The sequence below is a fragment of the Pan troglodytes genome, chromosome 5, assembly GCF_028858775.2.
Source record: "Pan troglodytes isolate AG18354 chromosome 5, NHGRI_mPanTro3-v2.0_pri, whole genome shotgun sequence".
NCBI classification, from domain to species: domain Eukaryota; kingdom Metazoa; phylum Chordata; class Mammalia; order Primates; family Hominidae; genus Pan; species Pan troglodytes.
The window spans coordinates 36,503,115-36,526,668 of NC_072403.2; the positions used below are offsets into that span (position 1 = coordinate 36,503,115).

Here is a 23,554-nt window from a genome sequence, read left to right on the forward strand (position 1 = left end):
TCACTCCTGTAATCCCAGCACTTTGGGAAGCCAAGGTGGGCTGATCACTTGATCCCAGGAGTTTGAGACCAGCCTGGGCACCATGGTGAAACCTTGTCTTTACCAAAAAATACAAAAATTAGCTGGGTGTGGTGGTGCACACCTGTAGTCTCAACTATTGGGGAGGCTAAGGTAGGATCACTTGATCCCAGGAGGCGGAGGTTGCAGCGAGTTGCAGTCGCACCCCTGCACTCCAGCCTGGGTGACAGCTAGACCCTGTCTCAAAAAAAAAAAAAAAAAGACTGGGAAGAGAGCTAGAGGGACTAGGAGATAATGTGTATGTAGGTTTATGTGATGGGATATCACCCTGAAGAGTTGTGTCTTTTGTGGCCAATGACAAATCCAGGAAATGAATGTTGCTGATAGGGATAAATCTTGAGGCCGAGGGCGGGCGGTACAGATGTGTATGGGAAACCCCAACCCCTATATATTGTAAATAGATGGGCTGGGCTAAACATTGTTGCCGTTTCATACTTCTACCAACTCAGCTTTTACACAATAAAGCTCTACTGTCTCTGGTTTGCTTTGGGCTGTTTCCGATGAATGCCATTGGGTGGGGGGAGGGTTGGGCTGAGGCTGAGTGATGTTCTTTTCATATAAGCAATTGGGTGATGCTGTGGGGAGATAAGTGGTCAGGCTTAAGCCAGCCTTGCCAGTGACGCCTGGGACTAGAAGCCGGGAATGGGCAGCTGTGCCACTCTGTCAAGATGCCTTGTGGGCCCCCACTCCACAGCATGGCCCACTGTTCACTGAGGGGTTAAAAGGTTGGACAGTGAGACACTGGGCCAAGGAAGACTACGTTGCCATGGCACTCACTGCCGTGGGATGCAGGGATGGAAAGGAGTGGCACTGCTAGGGGCACAGCTGGTTTGGCAAGAAAAACGGGGGCCCTGTCAGTTGCCAGGACGCTAGGGGCAAGGTCTACAGGCGGGGCTCCTGGAAATAAAGACTCCGAGAGGCGGTGCGGCGAGAGGAGGGGCGGAAGTGACGTCGTGTGGGGCGGGTCCGACCGCGCACAATGGGCCATGGAGTTCCAGTTCGATGTGGACGCGCTGTTCCCGGAGCGGATCACGGTGCTGGACCAGCACCTGAGGCCCCCAGCCCGCCGACCCGGAACCACAACGCCGGCCCGGTGACAGCTCAAACCCACCCTCTGGCCCTTTTCTCCCGGTTCCTCTCCAAACCTGGTCCAGGCACCACGCCCCCTTCTCACTGACTAGTGATCGCCCCTTTTGATGTCCAGGCCTGCCTTTTTGGTGACCTCTGACCCTGGGCCTAGTGGGATTGATCAGCGCTTGGATCTGTGACCTTTCACCCCGGGCCCAAAATGTCCCAATCAAAGGATGTGGTTGACCTGGCCTTTCTGCTTCCTCACAATAACCTTAAGGGAGGAGGGAGTGTGCCACCTTGAAAGGTGTGACAGAAGTTTGGGTTTCAGAAGGGTGGGGTGGGAAATCAGATTGGAAGACTCCCAGGCAAAGGCAGGGAGCCTTCAGTGTTAAACCTGGGTTGGAGTTGTGGCCCAGGTTCCCAGGACTGACTGCCTAGGACCCGCTAATTCAGTGAGTATCTAACTCTTTATTTCTTCTCTTTCTCTAGTGTTGATCTACAGCAGCAAATTATGACCATTATAGATGAACTGGGCAAGGCTTCTGCCAAGGTACTGGAGAGTTTTTAGATGGAGTAAAGGGAGGACCTCTGTGGGGATGGTATATAAGGGAGGCCTGGGTCCTTCGGAGAGACTTGCAGAAAGTCTGACTTAATCTTCCCTGCAGGCCCAGAATCTTTCCGCTCCCATCACTAGTGCATCAAGGATGCAGAGTAACCGCCATGTTGTTTATATTCTCAAAGACAGTTCAGCCCGACCGTGAGTGCCACATGCTCTTCCATCCCATACTTAATTCCTTCCTTCCTTAGCCCTTCCCCCATCTTTGACTATCTCTTGCAGATAGATACCACTAGCCTGTTCATTATTATCCCCGTCCTACAGGGCTGGAAAAGGAGCCATTATTGGTTTCATCAAAGTTGGATACAAGAAGCTCTTTGTACTGGTGAGTGTTATTGGATGGTAGGAGTTCGTATACCTTGGTTTCTGAGAACAAAAGTGCTGGAGGTTAGGGGGCAGCAGAGATGCCGGGGTTCCTAAAACATTTTTATTGTTTCTCTCTTAGGATGATCGTGAGGCTCATAATGAGGTAGAACCACTTTGCATCCTGGACTTTTACATCCATGAGTCTGTGCAACGCCATGGCCATGGGCGAGAACTCTTCCAGTATATGTTGCAGGTATCACTGACCTCTTCACTGGTTCATCCAAACTAGGGGCTCCTTTGCCCTGAGCCCTTCCAGAAGCCCTGCCTCCCACCCCTCATGTTCCCATGTCATTCTATTCCCTTCCCAGGCTTCTGGCTTCCTGTTGGCATGCTTTCCCCATACTTCCTCCTACCCTGAGTCTCCTTTTCCCTGCAGAAGGAGCGAGTGGAACCGCACCAACTGGCGATTGACCGACCCTCACAGAAGCTGCTGAAATTCCTGAATAAGCACTACAATCTGGAGACCACAGTCCCACAGGTTAGAGGTTTCAGAGAATAGATCCCCACTGAGCATTCCCATTGAATTTATTTGTTATTTATGGCAAAGAAGTAGTGACTTATTTCCTATCACATAGATTTCATTTTCTACAACCAGGCTCTTTCTTTGTCTTGTGGTACCATCTCTCATCCTGTAGTGACTTCTTTCTCATCTATTTTGATTTTTTTTTTTTGAGACGGAGTCTCGCCATGCTGCCCAGGCTGGAGTACAGTGGCGCAATCTCAGCTCACTGCAACCTCCACTTCCTGGTTTCAAGCGATTCTCCTGCCTCAGCCTCCTGAGTAGCTGGGACTACAGGCGCCCACCACCACACCCAGCTAATTTTTATATCTTTAGTGGAGACGGAGTTTCACCATACTGGCCAGGCTGGTCTCAAACTCCTGACCTTGTGATCTGCCCGCCTTGGCCTCCCAAAATGCTGGGATTACAGGTGTGAGCCACCGCATCTGACTTTTTTTTTTTTTTTTTCAAAGCAGAGTCTCCTGCTGTTGCCCAAGCTGGAGTGCTATGGCAGGATCTTGGGTCACTGCAGCCCAACCTTCTGGGCTCAAGCGATACTCCTCCCTCAGCCTCCTGAGTAGCTGAGACTACAGGCATGCACCACCATGCCTGGCTAATTTTTTATTTTTTGTAGAGATGAGGTCTCACTATGTTGCACTGGGTGGTCTTGAACTCCTGGCTCAAGAGATCCACCTGCCTCAGCCTCCCAAAGTGCTGGGATTATAGGCGTGAGCCACTGTACCCAGACTTATTTTGATTCTTTACCACAAGTTGTTTCCTACACCTAATTTTTCTTTTTTTTTTTTTTTTGTGAGATGTAGCCTTGCTCCATCGTCCAGGCTGGATTGCAGTGGCACGATCACAGCTCACTGCAACCTCCGCCTCCGGGGTTCAAGTGATTCTTGTGCCTCAGCCTCCTGAGTAGTAGGGATTACAGGCATGCACCACCATGCCCAGCTAATTTTTGTATTTTTAGTAGAGATGGAGTTTCACCATGTTGGACAGACTGGTCCTGAACTCATGGCCTCAAGTGATGTGCCCACCTCAGCCTCCCAAAAGTGCTGGGATTACAGGCGTGAGCCACCGCACACAACCCTTACGCCTAATTTTTTTTTGAGACAGAGTCACTCTGTCACCCAGGCTGGAGTGCAGTGGCACGATCTCAGCTCACTGCAAGCTCCGCCTCCCAGGTTCACGGCATTCTCCTGCCTCAGCCTCCCGAGTAGCTGGGACTACAGGTGCCCACCACCATACCCAGCTAATTTTTTGTATTTTTAGTAGAGATGGGGTTTCACCGTGTTAGCCAGGATGGTCTAGATCTCCTGACCTTGTGATCTGCCCGCCTCGGCCTCCCAAAGTGCTGGGATTACAGGCATGAGCCACCGTGCCCGACCCCTTATGACTGATTTTCAACCCAAACATAGCCAGCTCATTTTCACCTCCTTGTTTTCACATAGTTCATTACTCATCTGGTCAGTCAGTATTTATTAAGGGTCCAGAATAATATGCATTCCCTGTCCTCATGGAGCTTTGGCCTAATATAGGGAAGGAAGTCTTGTTTATAACTAAGTGCAGCAAAATGTTACTAATGCTACCCATTCATCCAATAAACATTGAGTGCCTGGCAGTGTTCTGGGCACTAGGAATGGTTTACTCAATGAAACAGACAACAGCCTGGGCAACATAGCAAAACTCTGTCTCTACAAAAAATACAAAAAAAATTAGCCAGGTGTGGTGGCACGAGCCTGTAGTCCCAGCTACTTGGGAGGCTGAAATGGGAGAATCGCTTGAGCCTGGGAGGCAGAGGTTGCAGTGAGCCAAGATTGCGCCACTGCATTATAGCCTGGGCAACAGAGAGAGACCCTGTCTCCAAAAATGAAAACAAAAACAGAAAAAAAGGCCAGGTGCGGTGCGGTGGCCCATGCCTGTAATCCCAGCACTTTGGGAGGCTGACGTGGGCGAATCACTTGAGGTCAGGAGTTCGAGACCAGCCTGGTCAACATGGTAAACCCCCGTCTCTATTAAAAATACAAAAATTAGCGGGGCATGGTGGCGGGTACCTGTAATCCCAGCTACCCAGGAGGCTGAGGCAGGAGAATCACTTGAACCCAGGAGGCAGAGGTTGCAGTGAACCAAGATTGCACCACTGCACTCCAGCCTGAGCGACAGAGTGAGGACTCCATCTCAAAAAAGAAAAAGAAAAAGGGCCAGGCATGGTGGCTCATGCCTGTAATCCCCACACTTTGTGAGGCCAAGGCAGGAGGATCACCTGATATCAGGAGTTCAAGATCAGCATGTGGAACATAGTGAAACCCCGTCTCTACTAAAAATATAAAAATTAACTGGGCATGATGGCGTGCACCTGTAATCCCAGCTACTCGGGAGGCTGAGGCAGGAGAATTGCTTGAACCCCAGAGGCAGAGGTTACAGTGAGCCGAGATCCTGCTGCAGCACTCCACCCTGGGGGACAAAGCGAGACTCTTGTCTCGGAACAAAAAAAAAAAAACAGAAAAAGAAGGGAACAGACAAAAGTCCCTGTCTTAGTGGTGGAGCTTATATTCTAACTGGAGAGACAAACAAACATAATAAACGATATGGTTAATAAGTGCTCTGGAAAAATGAGAGCAAGTAAGGGTTTGGGAGTACTCAAGTAAGGTGGGGATGGGAGTATGTGGGACTGCAGTTTGAAAGGGGATCATCACTGAGAAAGTGTCATTTGAGCAATAACTGAAAGGAAGTAAGAGTAAAAACTGGCCGGGCGCGGTGGCTCATGCCTGTAATCCCAGCACTTTGGGAGGCCGAGGCGCGCGGATCACGAGGTCAGGAGATCTAGACCATCCTGGCTAACATGGTGAAACCCTGTCTCCACCAAAAAAAATACAAAAAAATTAGCCGGGTGCCTGTAGTCCCAGCTACTCGGGAGGCTGAGGTAGGAGAATGGCGTGAACCCGGGAGGCAGAGCTTGCAGTGAGCCGAGATCGCGCCACTGCACTCCAGCCTGGGTGACAGAGCGAGACTCCGTCTCAAAAAAAAAGAATAAAAACCAAGGCTGGGCGTGGTGACTTACATCTGCAATCCTAGTACTTAGGGAAGCCGAGGTGGGTGGATCACTTGAGCCCAGGAGTTCGAGACTAGCCTAGGCAACATGGTGAAACCCCATCTCTACAAAAAACACAAAAATTAGCCAGGTGTAGTGGCACGCACCTGTGGTCCCAGCTACTTGGGGGTCTGAGGCAGGAGGATTGCTTAAGCCCAGGAGGTCGAAGCTACAGTGAGCCGAGATGGTACCACTGCACTGCAGCCTGGGTAACAAAGTGAGACTGTCTCAAAACAAACAAACAAAAAAAAAAGAGTAAGAGCCAAGAAATATCTGGAGAGAGAGCATCCCAGACAGAAGGTACCACCAGTGTATGGCCGTGAGGTGGGAGTGTGCCTGAAAGAGCAAATTGGCTGTGTCCAGAGCAGCATGAGTCAGCGGAGGAGTATGGTAGGAGATGAGACCAGAGAGGTAATGTGGAAGGAGGGGCCTTATAGGCTACTGCAAAGACTGGCTTTTATTTTAAGTAAAAAATAAGATCAGGCCAGGGGTGGCGACTCACACCTGTAATCCCAGCACTTTGGGAGGCCGAGGTAGGTGGATCACCTGAGGTCTCTACTGAAAATACCAAAATTAGCTGGGTGTGATGGCAGGTGCCTGTAATCCCAGCTATTTGGGAGTCTGAGGCAGGAGAATCACTAGAACCGGGAGGCAGAGGTTGCAGTGAGCCGCTGAAATTGTACCACTGCACTCCTGCCTGGGCGACAGAGCAAGACTCCTTCTTAAAAAAAAAAAAAAAAAAAAAAGCGCCAGGTGTGGTATCTCATTCCTGTAATCCCAGCATTTTGGGAGGCCCAGGCAGGCAGATCACAAGGTCAGGAGTTCGAGACCAGCCTGGCCATATGGTGAAACCCCATCTCTACTAAAAATACAAAAATTAGCCGGGTGTGGTGGCGGGCACCTGTAGCCCCAGCTACTTGGGAGGCTGAGATAGAAGAATCGCTTGAACCTGGGAGGCAGAGGTTGCAGTGAGCTGAGATCGCACTACTGCACTCCAGCCTGGATAACAGAACGAGACTCCATCAAAGAAAAAAGAAAAAGATCACTTTGGATGTGATCTTGATTTTTTCCTTTTTAACAAGATCACTTTGGCTGTTAAGAACAGGCAATAGCCGGGCGCAGTGGCTCACACCTGTAATCCTAGCACTTTGGGAGGCCGAGGCAGGTGGATTGCCTGAGGTCAGGACTTCAAGACCAGTCTGGCCAACATGGTGAAACCCCATCTCTACTAAAAATAGAAAAAAAAAATTAGCCAGGTGTGGTGGTGCTCGCCTGTAATCCCAGCTACTCGGGAGACTGAGGCAGGGGAATTGCTTGAATAAGGGAGGTAGAGGTTGCAGTGAGCTGAGATTGTGCCACTGCACTGCACTCTAGCCTGGCGACAGAGCAAGACCCCATATCAAAAAAAAAAAAAAAAAAAAAAATGGAAACGGCAATAAGGGAGCCAGAGTAGAAGCAAGTAGACTAATTAGGCAGCAACAATCCTGGCGAAAAATGGTGGTGGCTCAGACGAAGGTGGTAGCAGTAGTGATGGTAAAGAGTGGTCAAATTTTAAATATTTTGAAGGTAAAGCAAGTAAGATTTCCTGACAGATTGTATGTGGAGAAAGAGGACTTTAGGACAATCCCAAAGCCTGAGCAGCTGGAAGAATGAAGTTGCTTTAACTGAGATGGTAGGTAGACCAGCTTTGGGGGAAATACTAGGAGTACATTTTTAATATGTTAATTGGAGATGTCTGTGATATGTCCAGGTTTGAGTAGACAGTTGGATACTTCCCTGGAGATCAGGGAGGAGGTTTGGGGAGGGGAGTTTTCAGCATACATCTGGTATTTAAAGCCAACAGACAGGATGCGATCACCATAGAAAGATTATAGATAGAGAAGCTGCCCCTTTGGGCCCTCTTTAAGAAGTGAGGACCCCCAACTGGCTGCTCTGAAAAGCCATCTTTGCATTGTTCCTGGTTCGGTGTCCTGCTCACCACAGCCACCTCCGCCATGCACTTCCTCTGCTGCCTCAGAGTCTGGCAGCTTAATCGACATAGTCCTCAAACTCTCACTTTCTTCTTAATCCCTTGCATCGGATCACCGCTGTGCCCCACCATGTCAGAGGCAGTTGTGGACACAAGCTCCGTGATCACCACCAAGGACTTCAAGGAGAAGTTGTGGAGGAGGCAGAAAGTGGAAGAGACGCCCATGCTAACGGGAATGCTAATGAGGAAAATGGGGAGCAGGAGGCTGACAACGAGGTAGATGAAGAAGAGGAACAGGGTGGGGAGAAAGAGGAGAAGGAAGAGGAAGGTGATGGTGAAGAAAAGAACGGAGATGAAAACGAAGCAGCTGAGGCGGTATGGACAAATGGGCAGCTGATGATGATGAAGATGACGATGTTGATACCAAGCAGCAGAAGGCCAGTGAGGATGATTAGACGACAAAAAAAGAAAAGTTAAACTTTAAATTAAGGCCACCGTGACCTATTCACCCTCCACTTCCCATCTCAGAATCTAAACATGGTCGCCCTCGAGAGGCCTGCTTGCCCTCCACAGACAGTGCCACTGCAGATGACAGGCACTCACCACCACCCAACCCAAACCAGAGAATTTGCAACAGAGAAGGAAAAAAGAACCAAAACTTCCAAGGTCTTGCTCTTTTAAAAGTACTTTAAAAAGGAAGTTTGTTTGTATTTTTTATTTACATTTTATATTTTTGTACATATTGTTAGGGTCATTTTTTTTTTCTTTGAGAGGGAGTCTAGCTCTGTCGCCAGGCTCGAGTGCAGTGGTGCGATCTTGGCTTACCGCAAGCTCCACCTCCTGGGTTCAAGTGATTCTCCTGCCTCAGCCTCCTGAGTAGCTGGGATTACAGGTGCCCGCCACCACACCCAGCTAATTTTTGTATTTTTAGCAGAGACAGGCTTTCACCAGGTTGGCCAGGATGGTTTCTATCTCCTGACCTTGTGATCCACCTACCTCGGCCTCCCAAAGTGCTCTAATTACAGGCGTGAGCCACCGGCGCCCAGCCAGGTTCAGTCATTTTTAATGATCTCAGATGACCAAGCCAGCCTTTGGAGGGTTCTCTGTCTTACTTCTGACTTTACTTGTGGTGTGACCATGTTCATTATAATCTCAAAGGAGGAAAAAAAAAAAACAAAACCTTGTTTAAAAAAAAAAAAAAACAAACCTGGGCGCGGTGGCTCACGCCTGTAATCCCAGCACTTTGGGAGGCTGAGGTGGGTGGATCACGAGGTCAGGAGATCGAGACCATCCTGGCTAACATGGTGAAACCCCGTGTCTACTAAAAATACAAAAAATTAGCCAGGCGTGGTGGCGGGAGCCTGTAGTCCCAGCTACTTGGGAGGCTGAGGCAGGAGAATGGTGTGAACCCGGGAGGCGGAGCTTGCAGTGAGCCAAGATTGTGCCACTGCACTCCAGCCTGGGCGACAGAGCGAGACTACATCTCAAAAACAACAACAACAACAAAAAGTCTCGTTCTGAGCATTCCAGTAGCTTCTTTAGTGTATGTAGTTAGCTGTACCATAAGTAGTTGGTTTGTGTGAGATGGTTAAAAAGGCCAAAGATAAAATGTTTCATTTATTTGCCTTTTTTTGTCTATGAAATGGCTGCTTATTTATTTAGGCCTATTTGATGTATGTGTGAAACAATATTGTGCAACAATAAACCCAAATTTTATTTTGCTGAGTTGTTCTAACAGCAACAAAAAGAAGTTAAGGAAGAGAAGAAGACCAGCAAATGCAACCACAGAGTGACTAGTGAAGTAGATGAAAACTGAGGCCGGGTGTGGTGGCTCACACCTGTAATCCCAGCACTTTGGGAGGCCGAGTCGGGTGGATCACCTGAGGTCAGGAGTTCAAGACCAACATGGTGAAACCCCATCTCTACAAAAAATACAAAATTAGCCAGGCGAGGTGGCTCATGCCTGTAATCCCAGCTACTTGGGAGGCTGAGGCAGGACAATCACTTGAATCCGGGAGGTGGAGGTTGCAGTAAGCCGAGATCATGCCATTGCACTCCAGCCTGGGCAACAAAGCGAAACTCCATCTCAAAAAAAAAGAAAAGAAAACTGAAAAGTAAGGTGACCTCAAAGGCCACTGAAGAAAGTGTTTCCAGGAGGAAGGAATGGTTTACTTGGTCAAATGCTGCTGATCAAGGAGCAAAGAGGTCTGAGAAGTTACCATTGGATTTATCTGCGTTAGGCCATTGGTGATCTTAATAAGCAGTTTTGGTGCAGCGGTGTTTGGAAACCTGGATGCAGTGGGTCTTGTAGACTGAGAAGCTAGGAACACAGCAAGAATAAGCTACTCTTTTAAATCCTGCTTTAAGGGGAATAGAAATAGAGCAAGAGATGGAGAGTGAAGTGGATCAAAAGAGTTGATCCTTTGCAGATGGGAGAACAAATAGCATTAGAATGATTCAGTAGAGAGAAAATATTATTATGTCAGAGAAAGTGGGGAGAACTGTTGAAGTGATGTCATTGAGTGGGCGGCGGGGGCGTTGAGATTTGGTTGACAAGTTAGCCTTGGATAGGAACATGGACAGTTAATCCATTGTAACATGATTTGATAGATGTGATTACAGAGGAGGCATAAGGACATGGATTTGAGTGCTATCTTGGGCTGGGGGTTGGGTAAAGAAAGATGACATGTCTAATCTTGAAAGGCAAGTGTTTGTCAGGTGGACAAAAGGCTAAAGTGCATTTCTTGTAGAGGAACAGGCATGAGCAAAGGCAGAAAGGTATTAAACCACCTTTCAGGCCAGGCGTGGTGGCTCACACCTGTAATCCCAGCACTTTGGGAGGCCAAGGTAGGCGGATCACAAGGTCAGGAGATCGAGACCATCCTGGCTAACACGGTAAAACCCCGTCTCTACTAAAAATACAAAAAAAAATTAGCTGGGCGTGGTGGCAGGCGCCTGTAGTCCCAGCTAATCAGGAGGCTGAGGCAGGAGAATGGCGTGAACCCAGGAGGCGGAGCTTGCAGTGAGCCCAGATCATGCCACTGCACTCCAGCCTGGGCGACAGAGCGAGACACTGTCTCAAAATAAATAAATAAATAAATAAAAATAAACCACCTTTCAGGACACTACAAGCAGTGTGGTGTGGTTGGAGTGCTGGGCATGTGCTTGTTGCGGAGGGGGGGATGAGGATGGGCTGGTAGACATTACAGCAAGGTCAAGGCAAGGGATAGGCAGGGTCTTCCTACAGTATATTTTTCCATTAAGAGGCAACAGAGAGCAGTGGAAGGAGCACAGTTTTTTTTGTTTGTTTGTTTGTATTTTGAGATGGAGTCTCAGTCTGTCGCCCAGGCTGGAGTGCAGTGGCACAATCTCAGCTCACTGGAACCTCTGCCTCCTGAGTTCAAGCAATTCTCTTGCCTTAGCCTCCTGAGTAGCTGGGATTAGAGGCGCCCACCACCACACCTGGCTAATTTTTGTGTTGATGAGGTTTCACCATGTTGGCCAGACGTCTCAAACTTCTGACCTCAAGTGATCCGCCCACCTCGGTCTCCCAAAGTGCTGCGATTACAGCCGTGAGCCACCATACCCGGTCCTGGAGCACAGTATTCGATATGAAACACATTACCCAGTTAACATGTAAGGCCAGAGCAGTATAGAGTGTAAATAATAATTCACATTTCATGGGCTCTATGTGGTATCTATATGCATCATCTCAGTGGATTCTTGCACATCTTTTTGAGGTAGGTACTATTATTAAACCTATTTTGGGTTTATACAAATTAATGACTTAACCAAATTCACACAGCCAGTAAATAGTAGAGTCCACATTTGAACCCATAGCCATTTGCACCCAGTGAACTTTTTTTTTTTTTCTTTTTGAGGCAAGGTCTTGCTCTGTTGCCTAGGCTGGAGTGCAGTGGCACGATCACGGCTCACTGCAGTCTCTACCTCCTAGGCTCAAGAGATCTTCCCTACCAGCCTGGCCAACATGGCGAAACCCCATCTCTATTAAAAATACAAAAATAAGCCGGGCATGGTGGCATGTGCCTGTAATCCCAGCTACTCAGGAGGCTGAGACAGGAGAAGAGCTTGAACCTGGGAGGTGGAAGTTGCAGGGAGCCGAGATCACACCATTGCACTCCAGCATGGGCAACAGAGTGAGATTCCATGTTAAAAAAAAAAAAAGGCCGGACGCATTGGCTCACGCCTGTAACCCCAGCACTTTGGAAGGCCAAGGCGGGCGGATCACGAGGTCAAGAGATCAAGACCATCCTGGCCAACATGGTGAAACCCTGTCTCTACTGAAAATACAAAAATTAGCTGGGCATGGTGGCGCATGCCTGTAGTCCCAGCTACTCCGGAGGCTGAGGCAGGAGAATCGCTTGAACTCAGGAGGTGGAGGTTGCAGTGAGCTGAGATCTTGCCACTGAAGTCCAGCCTGGCAACAGAGCGAGACTCCATCTCAAAAAAGATCTTCCCACCTCAACCTCCCAAGTAGCTGGGACTACAGGTGTGAGCCACCATGCCTGGCTAATTTTTTTTTTTTTTTTTTTTTTTTGAGATGGAGTCTTACTCTGTCACCCAGGCTGGAGTGCAGTGGCACGAACTCGGCTTACTGCAAGCTCTGCCTCCCGGGTTCACGCCATTCTGCCTCAGCCTCCCAAGTAGCTGGGACTACAGGCGCCCACCACTATGGCCGGCTGATTTTTTGTATTTTTAATAGAGATGGGGTTTCACCGTGTTAGCCAGGGTGGTCTCGATCTCCTGACCTCGTGATCGGCCCGCCTCGGCCTCCCAAAGTGCTGGGATTACAGGCTTGAGCCACTGGGCCCGGCCCATGCCTGGCTAATTTTTTAAAATATTTTTGTAGAGATGAGGTCTTGCTATATTGCCCAGGCTGGTCTTGAACTCCTGGGCTCAAGCTATCCACATGAGCCACCATGCCCAGCCCCCATTAAACTTTTTTTTTTGAGATGGAGTCTCACTCTGTCACCCAGGCTGAAGTACAGTGGTGCAGTCTCAGCTCACTACAGCCTCTCCCTCCTGGGGTCAATGGATTCTCCTGCCTCAGCCTCCTGAGTAGCTAGGATTACAGGCGCACGTCACCACACCCAGCTAATTTTTGTATTTTTAGTAGAGACAAGGTCTCGAACTCCTGACCTCAAGTGATCCACCCGCCTTGGCCTCCCAAAGTGTTGGGATTACAGGCGTGATCCACCACGACTGGCCCCCAAGTTTTTTTTTTTTTTTTGAGACGGAGTCTCGCTCTGTCGCCCAGGCTGGAGTGCAGTGTTGCCATCTCGGCTCACTGCAAGCTCTCCTCTTGAGTAAACTCTTAATGGCTACACTATTTTCCTGGCTGAAACACTGCGGCTGGAATCAGAAGTCTGAAAGTTGAGGCCCAGCCCTGCCACTTGTAGCTACTTGGCATTGGCCAAGCGAAGCCATGTCTCCAAGGCTGTATTTCCCTCAACCTTCTTTCAAATAGTGACTTCCAGGATTGTTGTGAAGGCCAAATTAAATGTGAAAATATAATGAAGTAACTCTAAAATTAATAGTTACTAGTTATCAAAGTAGCATCCTGGCCTCCAGCATGTCTTCCCCTGACTTTCCCCACCCCTTGGAACCCTGCTGAATTTTTTATTTATTTATTTATTCTTTGAGATGGAGTCTCATTCTCTTGCCCAGGCTGGAGTGCAGTGGCACAATCTCGGCTCACTGCAACCTCCGCCTCCTGGGTTCAAGCGACTCTCCTGCCTCAGCCTCCCAAGTAGCTAGGATTACAGGTGCACGCTGCCATGCCTGGCTAATTTTTTGTATTTATAATAGACACAGGGTTTCACCATCTTGGCCAGACCGGTCTTGAACTCCTGACCTCAAGTGATGCCTGCCACAGCCTCCCAAAGTGCTGGGATTACAGGTGTGAGCCACTGAACCTGGACTTTAGCACCTTTTTATGTGCTTATTGGCCATTTGTGTATCTTCTTTAGAGAAAAGTTTATGCAAGTCCTTTGTCTGTTCTTAAATTGTGTTCTTTTTTGTTCTGAGAGTTTTTCATATATTCTAGATAGAAGACACTTATCAGATGTATGACTTGCAAACATTTTCTCCCATTCTGTAGATTGTCTTTTCACTTTCTTTCTTTCTTTTTTTTTTTTTGAGACGGAGTCTTGCTCTATCGCCCAGGCTGGAGTGCAGTGGCGTGATCTCAGCTCACTGTAAGCTCTGCCTCCCGGGTTCACGCCATTCTGCTGCCTCAGCCTCCCGAGTAGCTGGGACTACAGGCGCCCGCCACCACGTCCGGCTAATTTTTTTGTATTTTTAGTAGAGATGGGGTTTCACCGTGTTAGCCAGGATGGTCTCGATCTCCTGACCTCATGATCTGCCCGCCTCGGCCTCCCAAAGGGCTGGGATTACAGGCGTGAGCCACCATGCCCAGCCTGTCTTTTCACTTTCTCAGTGAAAAATAAAGCATAAGATTTTTATTTTATTTATTATTTATTTATTGTTATGTTTTGAGACAGAGTCTCACTTTGTCGCCCAGGCTGGAGTACAGTGGCGCGATCTCAGCTCACCGCAACCTCCACCTCCTGGGTTCAACTGATTCTTCTGCCTCAGCCTCCTGAGTAGCTCGGACTACAGGTGTGCACCACCATGCCCGGCTAATTTTTGTATTTGTAATAGAGACGGGGTTTCACCATGTTGGCCAGTCTGGTCTCGAACTCCTGAAAGATTTTTATTTTTGTGGAGTACAGTTTATCTTTTTCTTTTGTTTCTTGTGCATTGGTGTCACATTTAAGAAACTTGCCAACTGGGCGCAGTGGTTCATGCCTGTAATCCCAGCAGTTTAGGAGGCTGAGGTGGGCGGATCATGAGGTCAAGAGATCAAGACCATCCTGGCCAACATGCTAAAACCGCGTCTCTACTAAAAATACAAAAAAATAGCTGGGCTTGGTGGCGCACGCCTGTAGTCCCAGCTACTCGGGAGGCTGAGGCAGGAGAATCGCTTGAACCCAGGAGGTGGAGGTTGCAGTGAGCCAAGATTGTGCCACTGCACTCCAGCCTGGCGACAGAGCAAGACTCCATCTAAAACAAAAAAAAAGAAAAAGAAACTTGCCTAACCCAAGGTCGAGAAGACTTCCCCTTTTCATTCTAATAATTCATAATTTTAGCTTTTATTTAATTAATTAATTTATTTTTTTGAAATGGAGTCTCACTCTGTGGCCCAGGCTGGAGTGCAGTGGCATGATCTCAGGCTCACTGCAACTTCTGCCTCCCAGGCTCAAGCGATTCTCATGCCTGAGCCTCCCAAGTAGCTGGAATTACAGGCATGCACCACCATGCGCAGCTAATTTTTGGATTTTTAGTAGAGATGGAGTTTCACCATGTCGGCCAGACTGGTCTAAGACTTCTGACCTCGTGATCCACTCACCTCAGCCTCCCAAAGTGCTGGGATTACAGACATGAGCCACTGCACCTGGACAGTTTTAGCTTTTACATTTAGGTCTTTGATCTCGAGTTAATTTTTGCCTATGGTATGAGGTGTAGAGATCCAAATTAATAATCTTGCATGTGGATATTCAGTTGTCCAAGCACCATTTGTTGAAGAGGCTGTTCTTTTCCCATTGAATTGTCTTGGCACCCTTGTCAAAAGTCAATTGACCAGAGATATATGGGTTTATTTCTGGATTCTCAATCCATTCCTTTGATCAATATGTTGATCCTTAGGCCACTACCACAGTTTTGATTACCATAATTTTGCAGTAAGTTTTGAAATCAGGAAGTGTAAATTCTCTGGCTTTGGTTTTTCTTTTTCTTTTTTGAGATGGGATCTCACTCTGTCACCCAGGGTGGAATTCAGTGCAGTGGAGCAATCTCAGTTCACTGCAACCTCCACCAATCCTCCTACCCCAGCCCCCCAAGCAGCTGGGACCACAGGCATGCACTACCACTTCCAGCTATTTTTTGTATTTTTGGTAGAGACGGGCTTTACCATGTTTCCCAGGCTGGTCGCAAACTCCTGAGCTCAAGCAGTCTGCCTGCCTTGGCCTCCCAGAGTGCTGGGATTATAGGTGTTAGCCACCATTCCTGGCCTGTTCTTTTTCAAGATTGTTTTTGGCTATTTGAGGTCCTTTGCAATTTCTTGTGAACTTTAGGATCAGCCTTTTGGGGTCGGAGTTTTTTATTGAGTCTGTTATCAAAGACAAGGTTGGCTTTTGTTCCTCCTCCTATGATTTTCCTAACACAGGGTTCTGTAACTAAGTATGTGCTGAGTGGCCAGCAGACAGCTATACAGTCATGTGCTTATCGTGACATTTCAGTCAGTGGCAGGCCGCGTATGTAACAATGGCCCTATAAGATTATACTACCATATTTTTACTGTACCTTTTCCTTTTTTTTTTTTTTTTTTTTTTTGAGACAGAGTCTCGCTCTGTCACCCGGGCTGTAGTGGCACGATCTCAGCTCACTACAACCTCTGCCTCCCGGGTTCAAGCGATTCTCCTGCCTCAGCCTCCCAAGTAGCTGGGACTACAGGCATGCGCCACTATGCCCAGCTAATTTTTGTATTTTTAGTAGAGATGGGGTTTCACCATGTTGGTTGGCCAGGATGGTCTCGATCTCTTGACCTCGTGATCTGCCTGCCTCAGCCTCCCAAAGTGCTGGGATTACAGGCGTGAGCCACCGCACCTGACCTTTACTGTACCTTTTCTGTGTTTAGGTATGTTTAGATACATCAGCTGAACCATTATGTTAGAATTGCCTACAGCTGGCTGAGCATGGTGGCTCACGTCTATAATCCCAGGACTTTTGGAGGCTGAGGCAGAAGGATTGCATGAGCCCTGGAGTTTGAGACTGGCCTGGGCATCATAGTGAGACCCCCATCTCTACAAAAAGTTAAAAAAAAAAATTAGTAGCCAGATGTGGTGGCATGCACCTGTGGTCCTAGCTACTTGGAAGGCTGAAGTGGGAGGATCATTTAAGCCCAGGTTGATGCTGCAGTGAGCTGTGATGGCACCACTGCACTCCAGCCTAGGCAACAGAGCGAGACTCTGCCTCTCAAAAAAAAAAAAAAATTGCCTACAGCATTCAGTACAGTAACGTGCTGTACAGGTTTGTAGCCTAGGAGCAATAGGCTGTATGATATAGTCTGGGTGTGTTGTAGGCTATAGTGTCTAGGTTTGTGTAAGTACACTCTGTGATGTTCACACAATGAAATCACCCAATGACGTATTTCTCAGAATATATCCCCATCGTTAAGTGATGCATGATTGTATTTTGTTTGTTTCGTCTTCTAGGTGAACAACTTTGTGATCTTTGAAGGCTTCTTTGCCCATCAACATCGTAAGTTTTTGCACCTTTTGTTGGTCACGTAGTCGGGGTGAGGGAAAGGAAAGAGCTGGACTCTTGGTCCTGCCGGCCCCTCACTGAGGGGCCCCGCCGCTTCCTTCCTCACAGGGCCCCCTGCTCCCTCTCTGAGGGCAACTCGACACTCTCGTGCTGCTGCAGTCGATCCCACGCCCGCTGGTAAAGCCTGTATTGAAGGGGTGGAACTGTAGTGCAGTGATGGCTACTTACTCTAGATGCCACGGGGTACAGTGCCATCTGTGGGCAATTTTGGAAAATTCTAAAGCAACCCAAGTCTCCAGCAGTCATGACTGTTTGCCTTTGCCCTCATGGGAGCTCAGTGCATTTTATATTTGGCAAGACTTTTAACTAAGCAAGCTCATTGGGAGCCTGTTTGACAGCTGATATCAATGGACCCTCTTGCTAGTTCAGGTCCGTCAACATAGGCCAGAGTCAGGCTCCTTTGTAAACCCCAGGCTTCTGTCAGCCAGTGAGGGACAGGCTGGTGCAAACAGCCCTTCCATTTGCAGTCACAGAATAGTGACACAAATGGCCCAAAATTTAAATGTTACTTTTAGAAGATAACACTCAGAGTTTATAACATTTCCAACCAGATAATGAAATTGATATGGAGAAACCAAACCTCAGAGGCACTAAAATGCTGTCCAGATTCCCCATCCCATATACACACACACACACACACAAACACACTTACTGACAGTCTGAGCCCCACTCCTTCCTCTTCCTCACCACCTCCACCTTACCAACTTCTGACAGCTGTACAGTGCTTGCTTGCACAGAAGAGCCCCCTTCCTGAGCTGGCTCTGTGGCCAGGAAAGGATGTAACCACCATCCAAACAGCAGTCTGTAACCAGCTATGAGCATCACAGTGTCAGGCACTGAGAGGCACCTCAACTCGCTTTGGTTTCCAAGGCTTCTCCCATTTAGCTTGTTCAGAACCACAGGCTGTGAGAGGGACTGAGGGCCAACAAGGATGGTGAGGACTCAGGCCTGCAGGGGAGGGTGCTGTGGATAAAGCTTAAGTGAATTTGCTGAGAAGTCTTTCATTTGCCACACATACATGATGGAGAATCTCTTGAGAGGGAAAGCCGGGAGCAAGTAGAGAAGTGAGGAGGGGGAGGCTGAACTTTGGACATTACATCAGCCTCCTGCTTACTCTGATAGCTCCCTTTCAGATGCCCATATTTATTTATTTATTTATTTATTTTAACCTAATAAAACTTCAGTCTCTTCCCATTTTCGTATAGGAAGGAGAGATTGTGCCCTCCTTCCAAACCTCCCCTGACCTCTCCAGAGCAATTCCTGATTAACCAAGGGCTTTGTCCATCTCATCCAGAGGAACCCAGGGTCCTCGTTGGCCCGGCTGGGACCATTCCACTGCCCCAGAATCCCAGGGGGCCGTGACAGCACCCACTGACAGTAAGAGCTCGCTCCCCTTGGCTGCCCTTCTCCTGCATCTCCCAGGCCCCCAGAGTCTCCCCTTCGATCTTTCTCCCTAGCTCTGTGTTTGGCCTACTCCTTCTGGCTTTCCTCAACAATGTTCCACATTCCCCTCAAATTCCCTTTTGGTGTGCTGGCATTGCCATGGTGCTGCTCCTGCAAGTTCCCAGGAGGAACTGTGGTGTCAGGGAGCAGAGGTTTGGGGTTGGGGTATAGTGGCTGGGAGGAGGGGTGCAAAGTATGTCTCCTAACGCTTACCCTGCCTATGTCCCCTCCACTGCCAGCTCCAGCAAGGAAGCTGCCACCCAAGAGAGCAGAGGGAGACATCAAGCCATACTCCTCTAGTGACCGAGAATGTAAGAGGGGCAAGGGTGGGGTGTCTGGGCCTGGGGTACCTTAACACAAGGGAAGAGAATGCTCAGGGGACCCAGGGAAAGGATTCGTTCTCTCTAAAGACTCAGATTTCTTGGGCTGGGCGTAGTGGCTCATGCCTGTAATCCCAGCACTTTGAGAGGCCAAGGCGGGCAGATCGCCTGAGTCCAGGGGTTCAAGACCAGCCTGGCCAACATGGTGAAACCCCGTCTTTACTAAAAATACAAAAATTAGCTGGGCACGGTGGCACGTGCCTGTAATCCCAGCTACTTGGGAGGCTGAGGCAGGAGAATGGCTTGAACCCAGGAGGCGGAAGTTGCAGTGAGCCAAGATCGTGCCACTGCACTCCAGCTTGGGTGACAGAGTGAGACTCCGTCTCAAAAAAGAAAAAAAAAAAAAAGAAAGACTCAGATTTCTCTTTTTTTCTACCAAAACCTTTGCTGTCATGACTCTCTTCCTTTTTTCTTCTTTTTCTGTCTTGCTCTTCATTCTCCCTGTCCCCAGTTCTGAAGGTAGCTGTGGAGCCTCCTTGGCCCCTAAACAGGGCCCCTCGCCGCGCCACACCTCCAGCCCACCCACCCCCCCGCTCCAGCAGCCTGGGAAACTCACCAGAACGAGGTCCCCTCCGCCCCTTTGTGCCAGAGCAGGAGCTGCTGCGTTCCTTGCGCCTCTGCCCCCCACACCCTACCGCCCGCCTTCTGTTGGCTGCTGACCCTGGGGGCAGCCCAGCTCAACGTCGTCGCACCAGGTAATAGGAGTTGAAGGGCTAAGGAGCCTCACAGCTATAAAAGAGGATGTTAGAAATGGCAAAGGGCAATTTGAATCCATCAGAGAGATGGATCAATAAGATGGGTGGCTTGGGGGGGTCCTGAAACCTTTCAAGAAAAATATTTGTGCAAGTGATCTGGGAAAAAAATGCAGTGAAGGAGCAGAATAGGACCTTATATGGAGCCTAGGGACCCTGGCTTTAATGTGAGAGTTATGTGGAATGGTAGGAAGAACACCGAGATCCATCGAGTTGGGGGAACAGAGCCTTCTAAGATTGGGGAAATCTTCGCTTAATACTTGCTGGGGAAGGGGCAGTGTCTGACAGAGAGTGGGAAGCCACTGGCTTGTGTGCCAAGAGTCCATCGCAGCAGGCAGGGAGTGGGCATTTCCTTTATTTCTCTCCCTTTCTCTTCACCTCTGACTTCTCTGTTTTTCTCTCCCCCGCCCCCCGCCATTTCCCATCTCCCTTCCTCCCATCCATAACATCCTTCCACAGCTCCCTTCCCCGCTCTGAGGAGAGTCGATACTAACAGCTACCCTCTCCCTGCCCTGGGAGACCTGGGGTGGGCAGGGAACCCCTCCCTGAGAACCTCAGACCCACTCTTCCATTGCATCCTGTAGGACCCAGTGGAACCTGACAGAGCCCATAGGATTCCCTCTTCTACTTTCTTAGACAGCAGGGATGTCAGGGTCTCAAACTGCCTAACACTTTGTAGCTTTTCTTAACACAAAAGCACCCCTTCTCTCCTAACTTGGGCTCTGAATACTTTCCCCACAGGAAGTCTGATCTGTTGCCAGACTTCTTGGTTAGATGGCTCATACATTTATCTAGAGAAGCACACTCTTGCTTGCTGTCAAACTTTAGAACACCATGGAAGGTCTAAGGGCATCCTGTGCCTGGGAAACTTTTTAAGGAATTTTATCTATGGGATAAACCCCATATTCCCTCTAGTGTCTACTGGTGGCTCTAATACTGCTTTGTGCTGCCTGCCACACTTGCCCTTTGAGCCTGCGAATGGCCGCTAGTGAGCAAGCTCTGCTTCAGAGCAGTCTAGTTAGGTAGAACAGGGACTTACCAGCTTCCCAAAGGGATCTACTCACCATTGCCAAACTCTTCATTTCCACATTTTGTGTAGGTGTCAGGGAACCCCAAACTGGTGTTGCTTTGGGGTCTCTAAAGGAGACTGGCTGACACCACCATTTCCCCCAGATTCAGATTCTCTGAGGGAGGTTGTTTCTTGAGAGTAGATCCAGAGTGTCAAGGATCTGTTAGATCCTGGAATCCCTTCTTGCATCCATCCCTCCCTGGTAGCTAGATCCCGATATATTCCTGTCTTGTGAGATTGTCAAGATGAGATGGGGGATCACTCTTCCTCTGTCCTTCCTCTCTCCTTTCCTCCATAGCAAGGACGACCTTCCCTGCTCCATGCCCAGAGTATAGCTAGATCCCTTCCCCTCCCTACCCTCTGAATGTGTGCTAGATCAGGTGCCCCACTGTGTTTCCTGAAATCCTTGGGAGCCGGATCTCCCCCTCTCCCCTACTCACTCTTCCCTTTTCTTCTCTGTGTTGTCTGAATAAAGTGTGAATTCTTCTGTGTTTTCTAAATTGACATTTTCAATGAAAAAAAGAATCACACACAAAAAAAAGTTGTCAGCCTCATTTGTGCGTCATCCCTTATTTTCCTGGGATCTCAGGACCTCTGTCCCTCTCATTTCTCACTTCTGAGATCTGCACATCTTTTACCCAGGAGCCTCAGAGCTCCTGAGTCTGGTGTCTGCCTATCCCCATCTTCACTGTTAGTCCTCCTGCAGATTCTGTGTCTCCTTTCATGTAGGTGCTGGATCCCTGTGTGTGGGCTTCCGTATCTACTCCCTCATTCCCTCCAGGAACCTCCAGCTCTCCCCAGTGACTTCTACCCTTTACTCTGGGCCTGCCTTTGCCAAGATGTCAAAGCTTACCAACATCTCTGGATCCACTAATTACCTCCTGCCTCCTGTATTCGTCTTCCCACTCTGATTACCTGACGTCTGCTCCACTAAACCGCTGGATCTCTCTCAAGACAAACCCTTACCTCCATTGAGAGTGCAACACAGTCTGTCACCCTATTTACAGAGGCCCCCTTCCTTTTCCTCCTAAATTCAAAATTCAGCCTTGTCACTTCCGATTTCCCTCTGGTCTAAGGAATCTTTTTTTTTTTTTTGAGATGGAGTCTTGCTCTGTCGCCAGGCTGGAGTGCAGTGGCACAATCTCGGCTCACTGCAACCTCCGCCTCCTGGGTTCAAGCGATTCTCCTGCCTTAGCCTCCCAAGTAGCTGGGATTACAGAAGTGCACCACCGTGCCCAGCTAGTTTTTGTATTTTTAGTAGAGACAGGGTTTCACCATGTTGGCCAGGATGGTCTCGATCTCCTGATCGCGTGATCTGCCCGTCTTGGCCTCCCAAAGTGCTGGGATTACAAGCCTGAGCCACCGCGCCCAGCCTGGTCTAAGGAATCTTATACTTAAGGTAACCCTGTTTTCCAAACCAAACACCAGAGTACCCGATCCAACACATTTTTGACCACATGTGAGTCTGTTCTTCTGACATGATTTGGATCACACCTAGCCATAGATTTAACACATTACCTCAACTAGAAAGAATAGAGCAATAAATCAGAAGCACTCCAGAAAATCTTGGGTATAAAATGAACTTCCCCCGCCCTTTTCTGGGGCACAGCTTTGATTAAAACCCGTTAGAATGATAATTACCCCCTTCTCTTTGTTCCTGTGCTATTCCTTTTACTCCTCTCCTCTGATTCCTCCATACCCACCCATCTTTCATCCAGTAGCCTCCTCCCCATTATCTCCCATTTCTTCTACAGGGGGACTCCCCCAGGTCTGGTAGCCCAAAGCTGCTGCTACAGCCGCCATGGGGGGGTGAATTCCTCATCCCCCAATACAGGTAAGTATTCACTCCTCCCTACCCTCAAATCAAGTAGGCCACATTCACTATCTACTCCTGCCTTCCCATTCACATGCCTGCTATTTCCACAGGCAACCAAGACTCCAAGCAGGGAGAACAGGAAACAAAGAATAGGTGAGGTCTAAACCCCTCCCCTAACAGCCTCCCACCACCATCTGACTCCCTTCCTAACATCATTCTCAGTCACTTCCTACTCTTACATCTTATTGTATGAACTGGACACCAGCTCCTCCCACAATTCCTTCTACCTTACATCCTGCAAGCCCCTTTCCCCCACAGGTTCAACTCTGGTACTTCCCTTTGGAATACGGATTCTCTGAGAGGTTTTAAATTTGGACATAGCACTAATGGTTCCAGCTTCATACCCATCATGTGTCCTACATTAAAACCTGGCCCGAGACCTTGAAGAGTCTGTAATCTTAATTTCCTCTTTAGTATTCCTATAACCCACTCTCCATCTCCCCACCTACCAGGTCTGCCAGTGAGGAGCAGGCCTTGTCACAGGATGGGTCTGGGGAGAAGCCCATGCACACAGCTCCTCCACAGGCCCCGGCCCCGGCCCCGCCAGCCCAGTCCTGGACAGTGGGTGGGGACATACTCAACGCCAGGTTCATTCGAAACCTGCAGGAACGTCGCAGCACCAGGCCTTGGTGACCGCAGCCCCGTCAAACATCTTCAAAGTATTATTTCTCCCTCCCTACAGGAAAGAGCCAAAGCCCAACCCTCATAATAGATGGATACATTCATTCATTCATTCGTTCAGCAGGCTTACCAGATTCAAGTCATTTGTATCTTTTAACCAGACCAATAAAAGTATTTATTTTTATCACAAGAGCTGTTGAAAAATTTGACTCATTATTTCAGCCGCCTCACCCCTCACTGTCGTTGCACCCGGTTCAGCCTTCAGCCCTGTTTTTGCTCAGCTTTTTGCTCAAAGGCCTCAGCTGTGAA

At 48.7% G+C, this 23,554-nt stretch overlaps 1 protein-coding gene across 16 annotated transcripts; it reads left to right on the forward strand.

Moving 5' to 3' along the window:
• The first annotated feature begins 562 nt into the window (after nt 1-562).
• On the forward strand, nt 563-23,460 carry ATAT1 (alpha tubulin acetyltransferase 1). 16 transcript variants are annotated; one of them, XM_016956707.3, is made up of 13 exons: nt 563-1,171; nt 1,639-1,699; nt 1,815-1,906; nt 2,030-2,090; nt 2,211-2,324; nt 2,508-2,609; nt 16,993-17,038; nt 17,153-17,221; nt 18,787-18,858; nt 19,379-19,622; nt 22,503-22,582; nt 22,675-22,717; nt 23,307-23,460. In XM_016956707.3, exons 1-13 carry the CDS (start codon nt 873-875, stop codon nt 23,443-23,445), a joined length of 1,422 nt encoding a protein of 473 aa, XP_016812196.2. In that variant the 5' UTR covers nt 563-872; the 3' UTR covers nt 23,446-23,460. The 16 variants fall into 16 exon arrangements, with proteins under 16 accessions (XP_016812196.2, XP_016812195.2, XP_016812198.2 ...); XM_016956706.3 differs by having other exon boundaries at nt 23,077-23,437; XM_016956709.3 differs by lacking the exon at nt 23,307-23,460 and adding an exon at nt 22,883-23,010.
• The last annotated feature ends 94 nt before the right edge of the window (nt 23,461-23,554 follow it).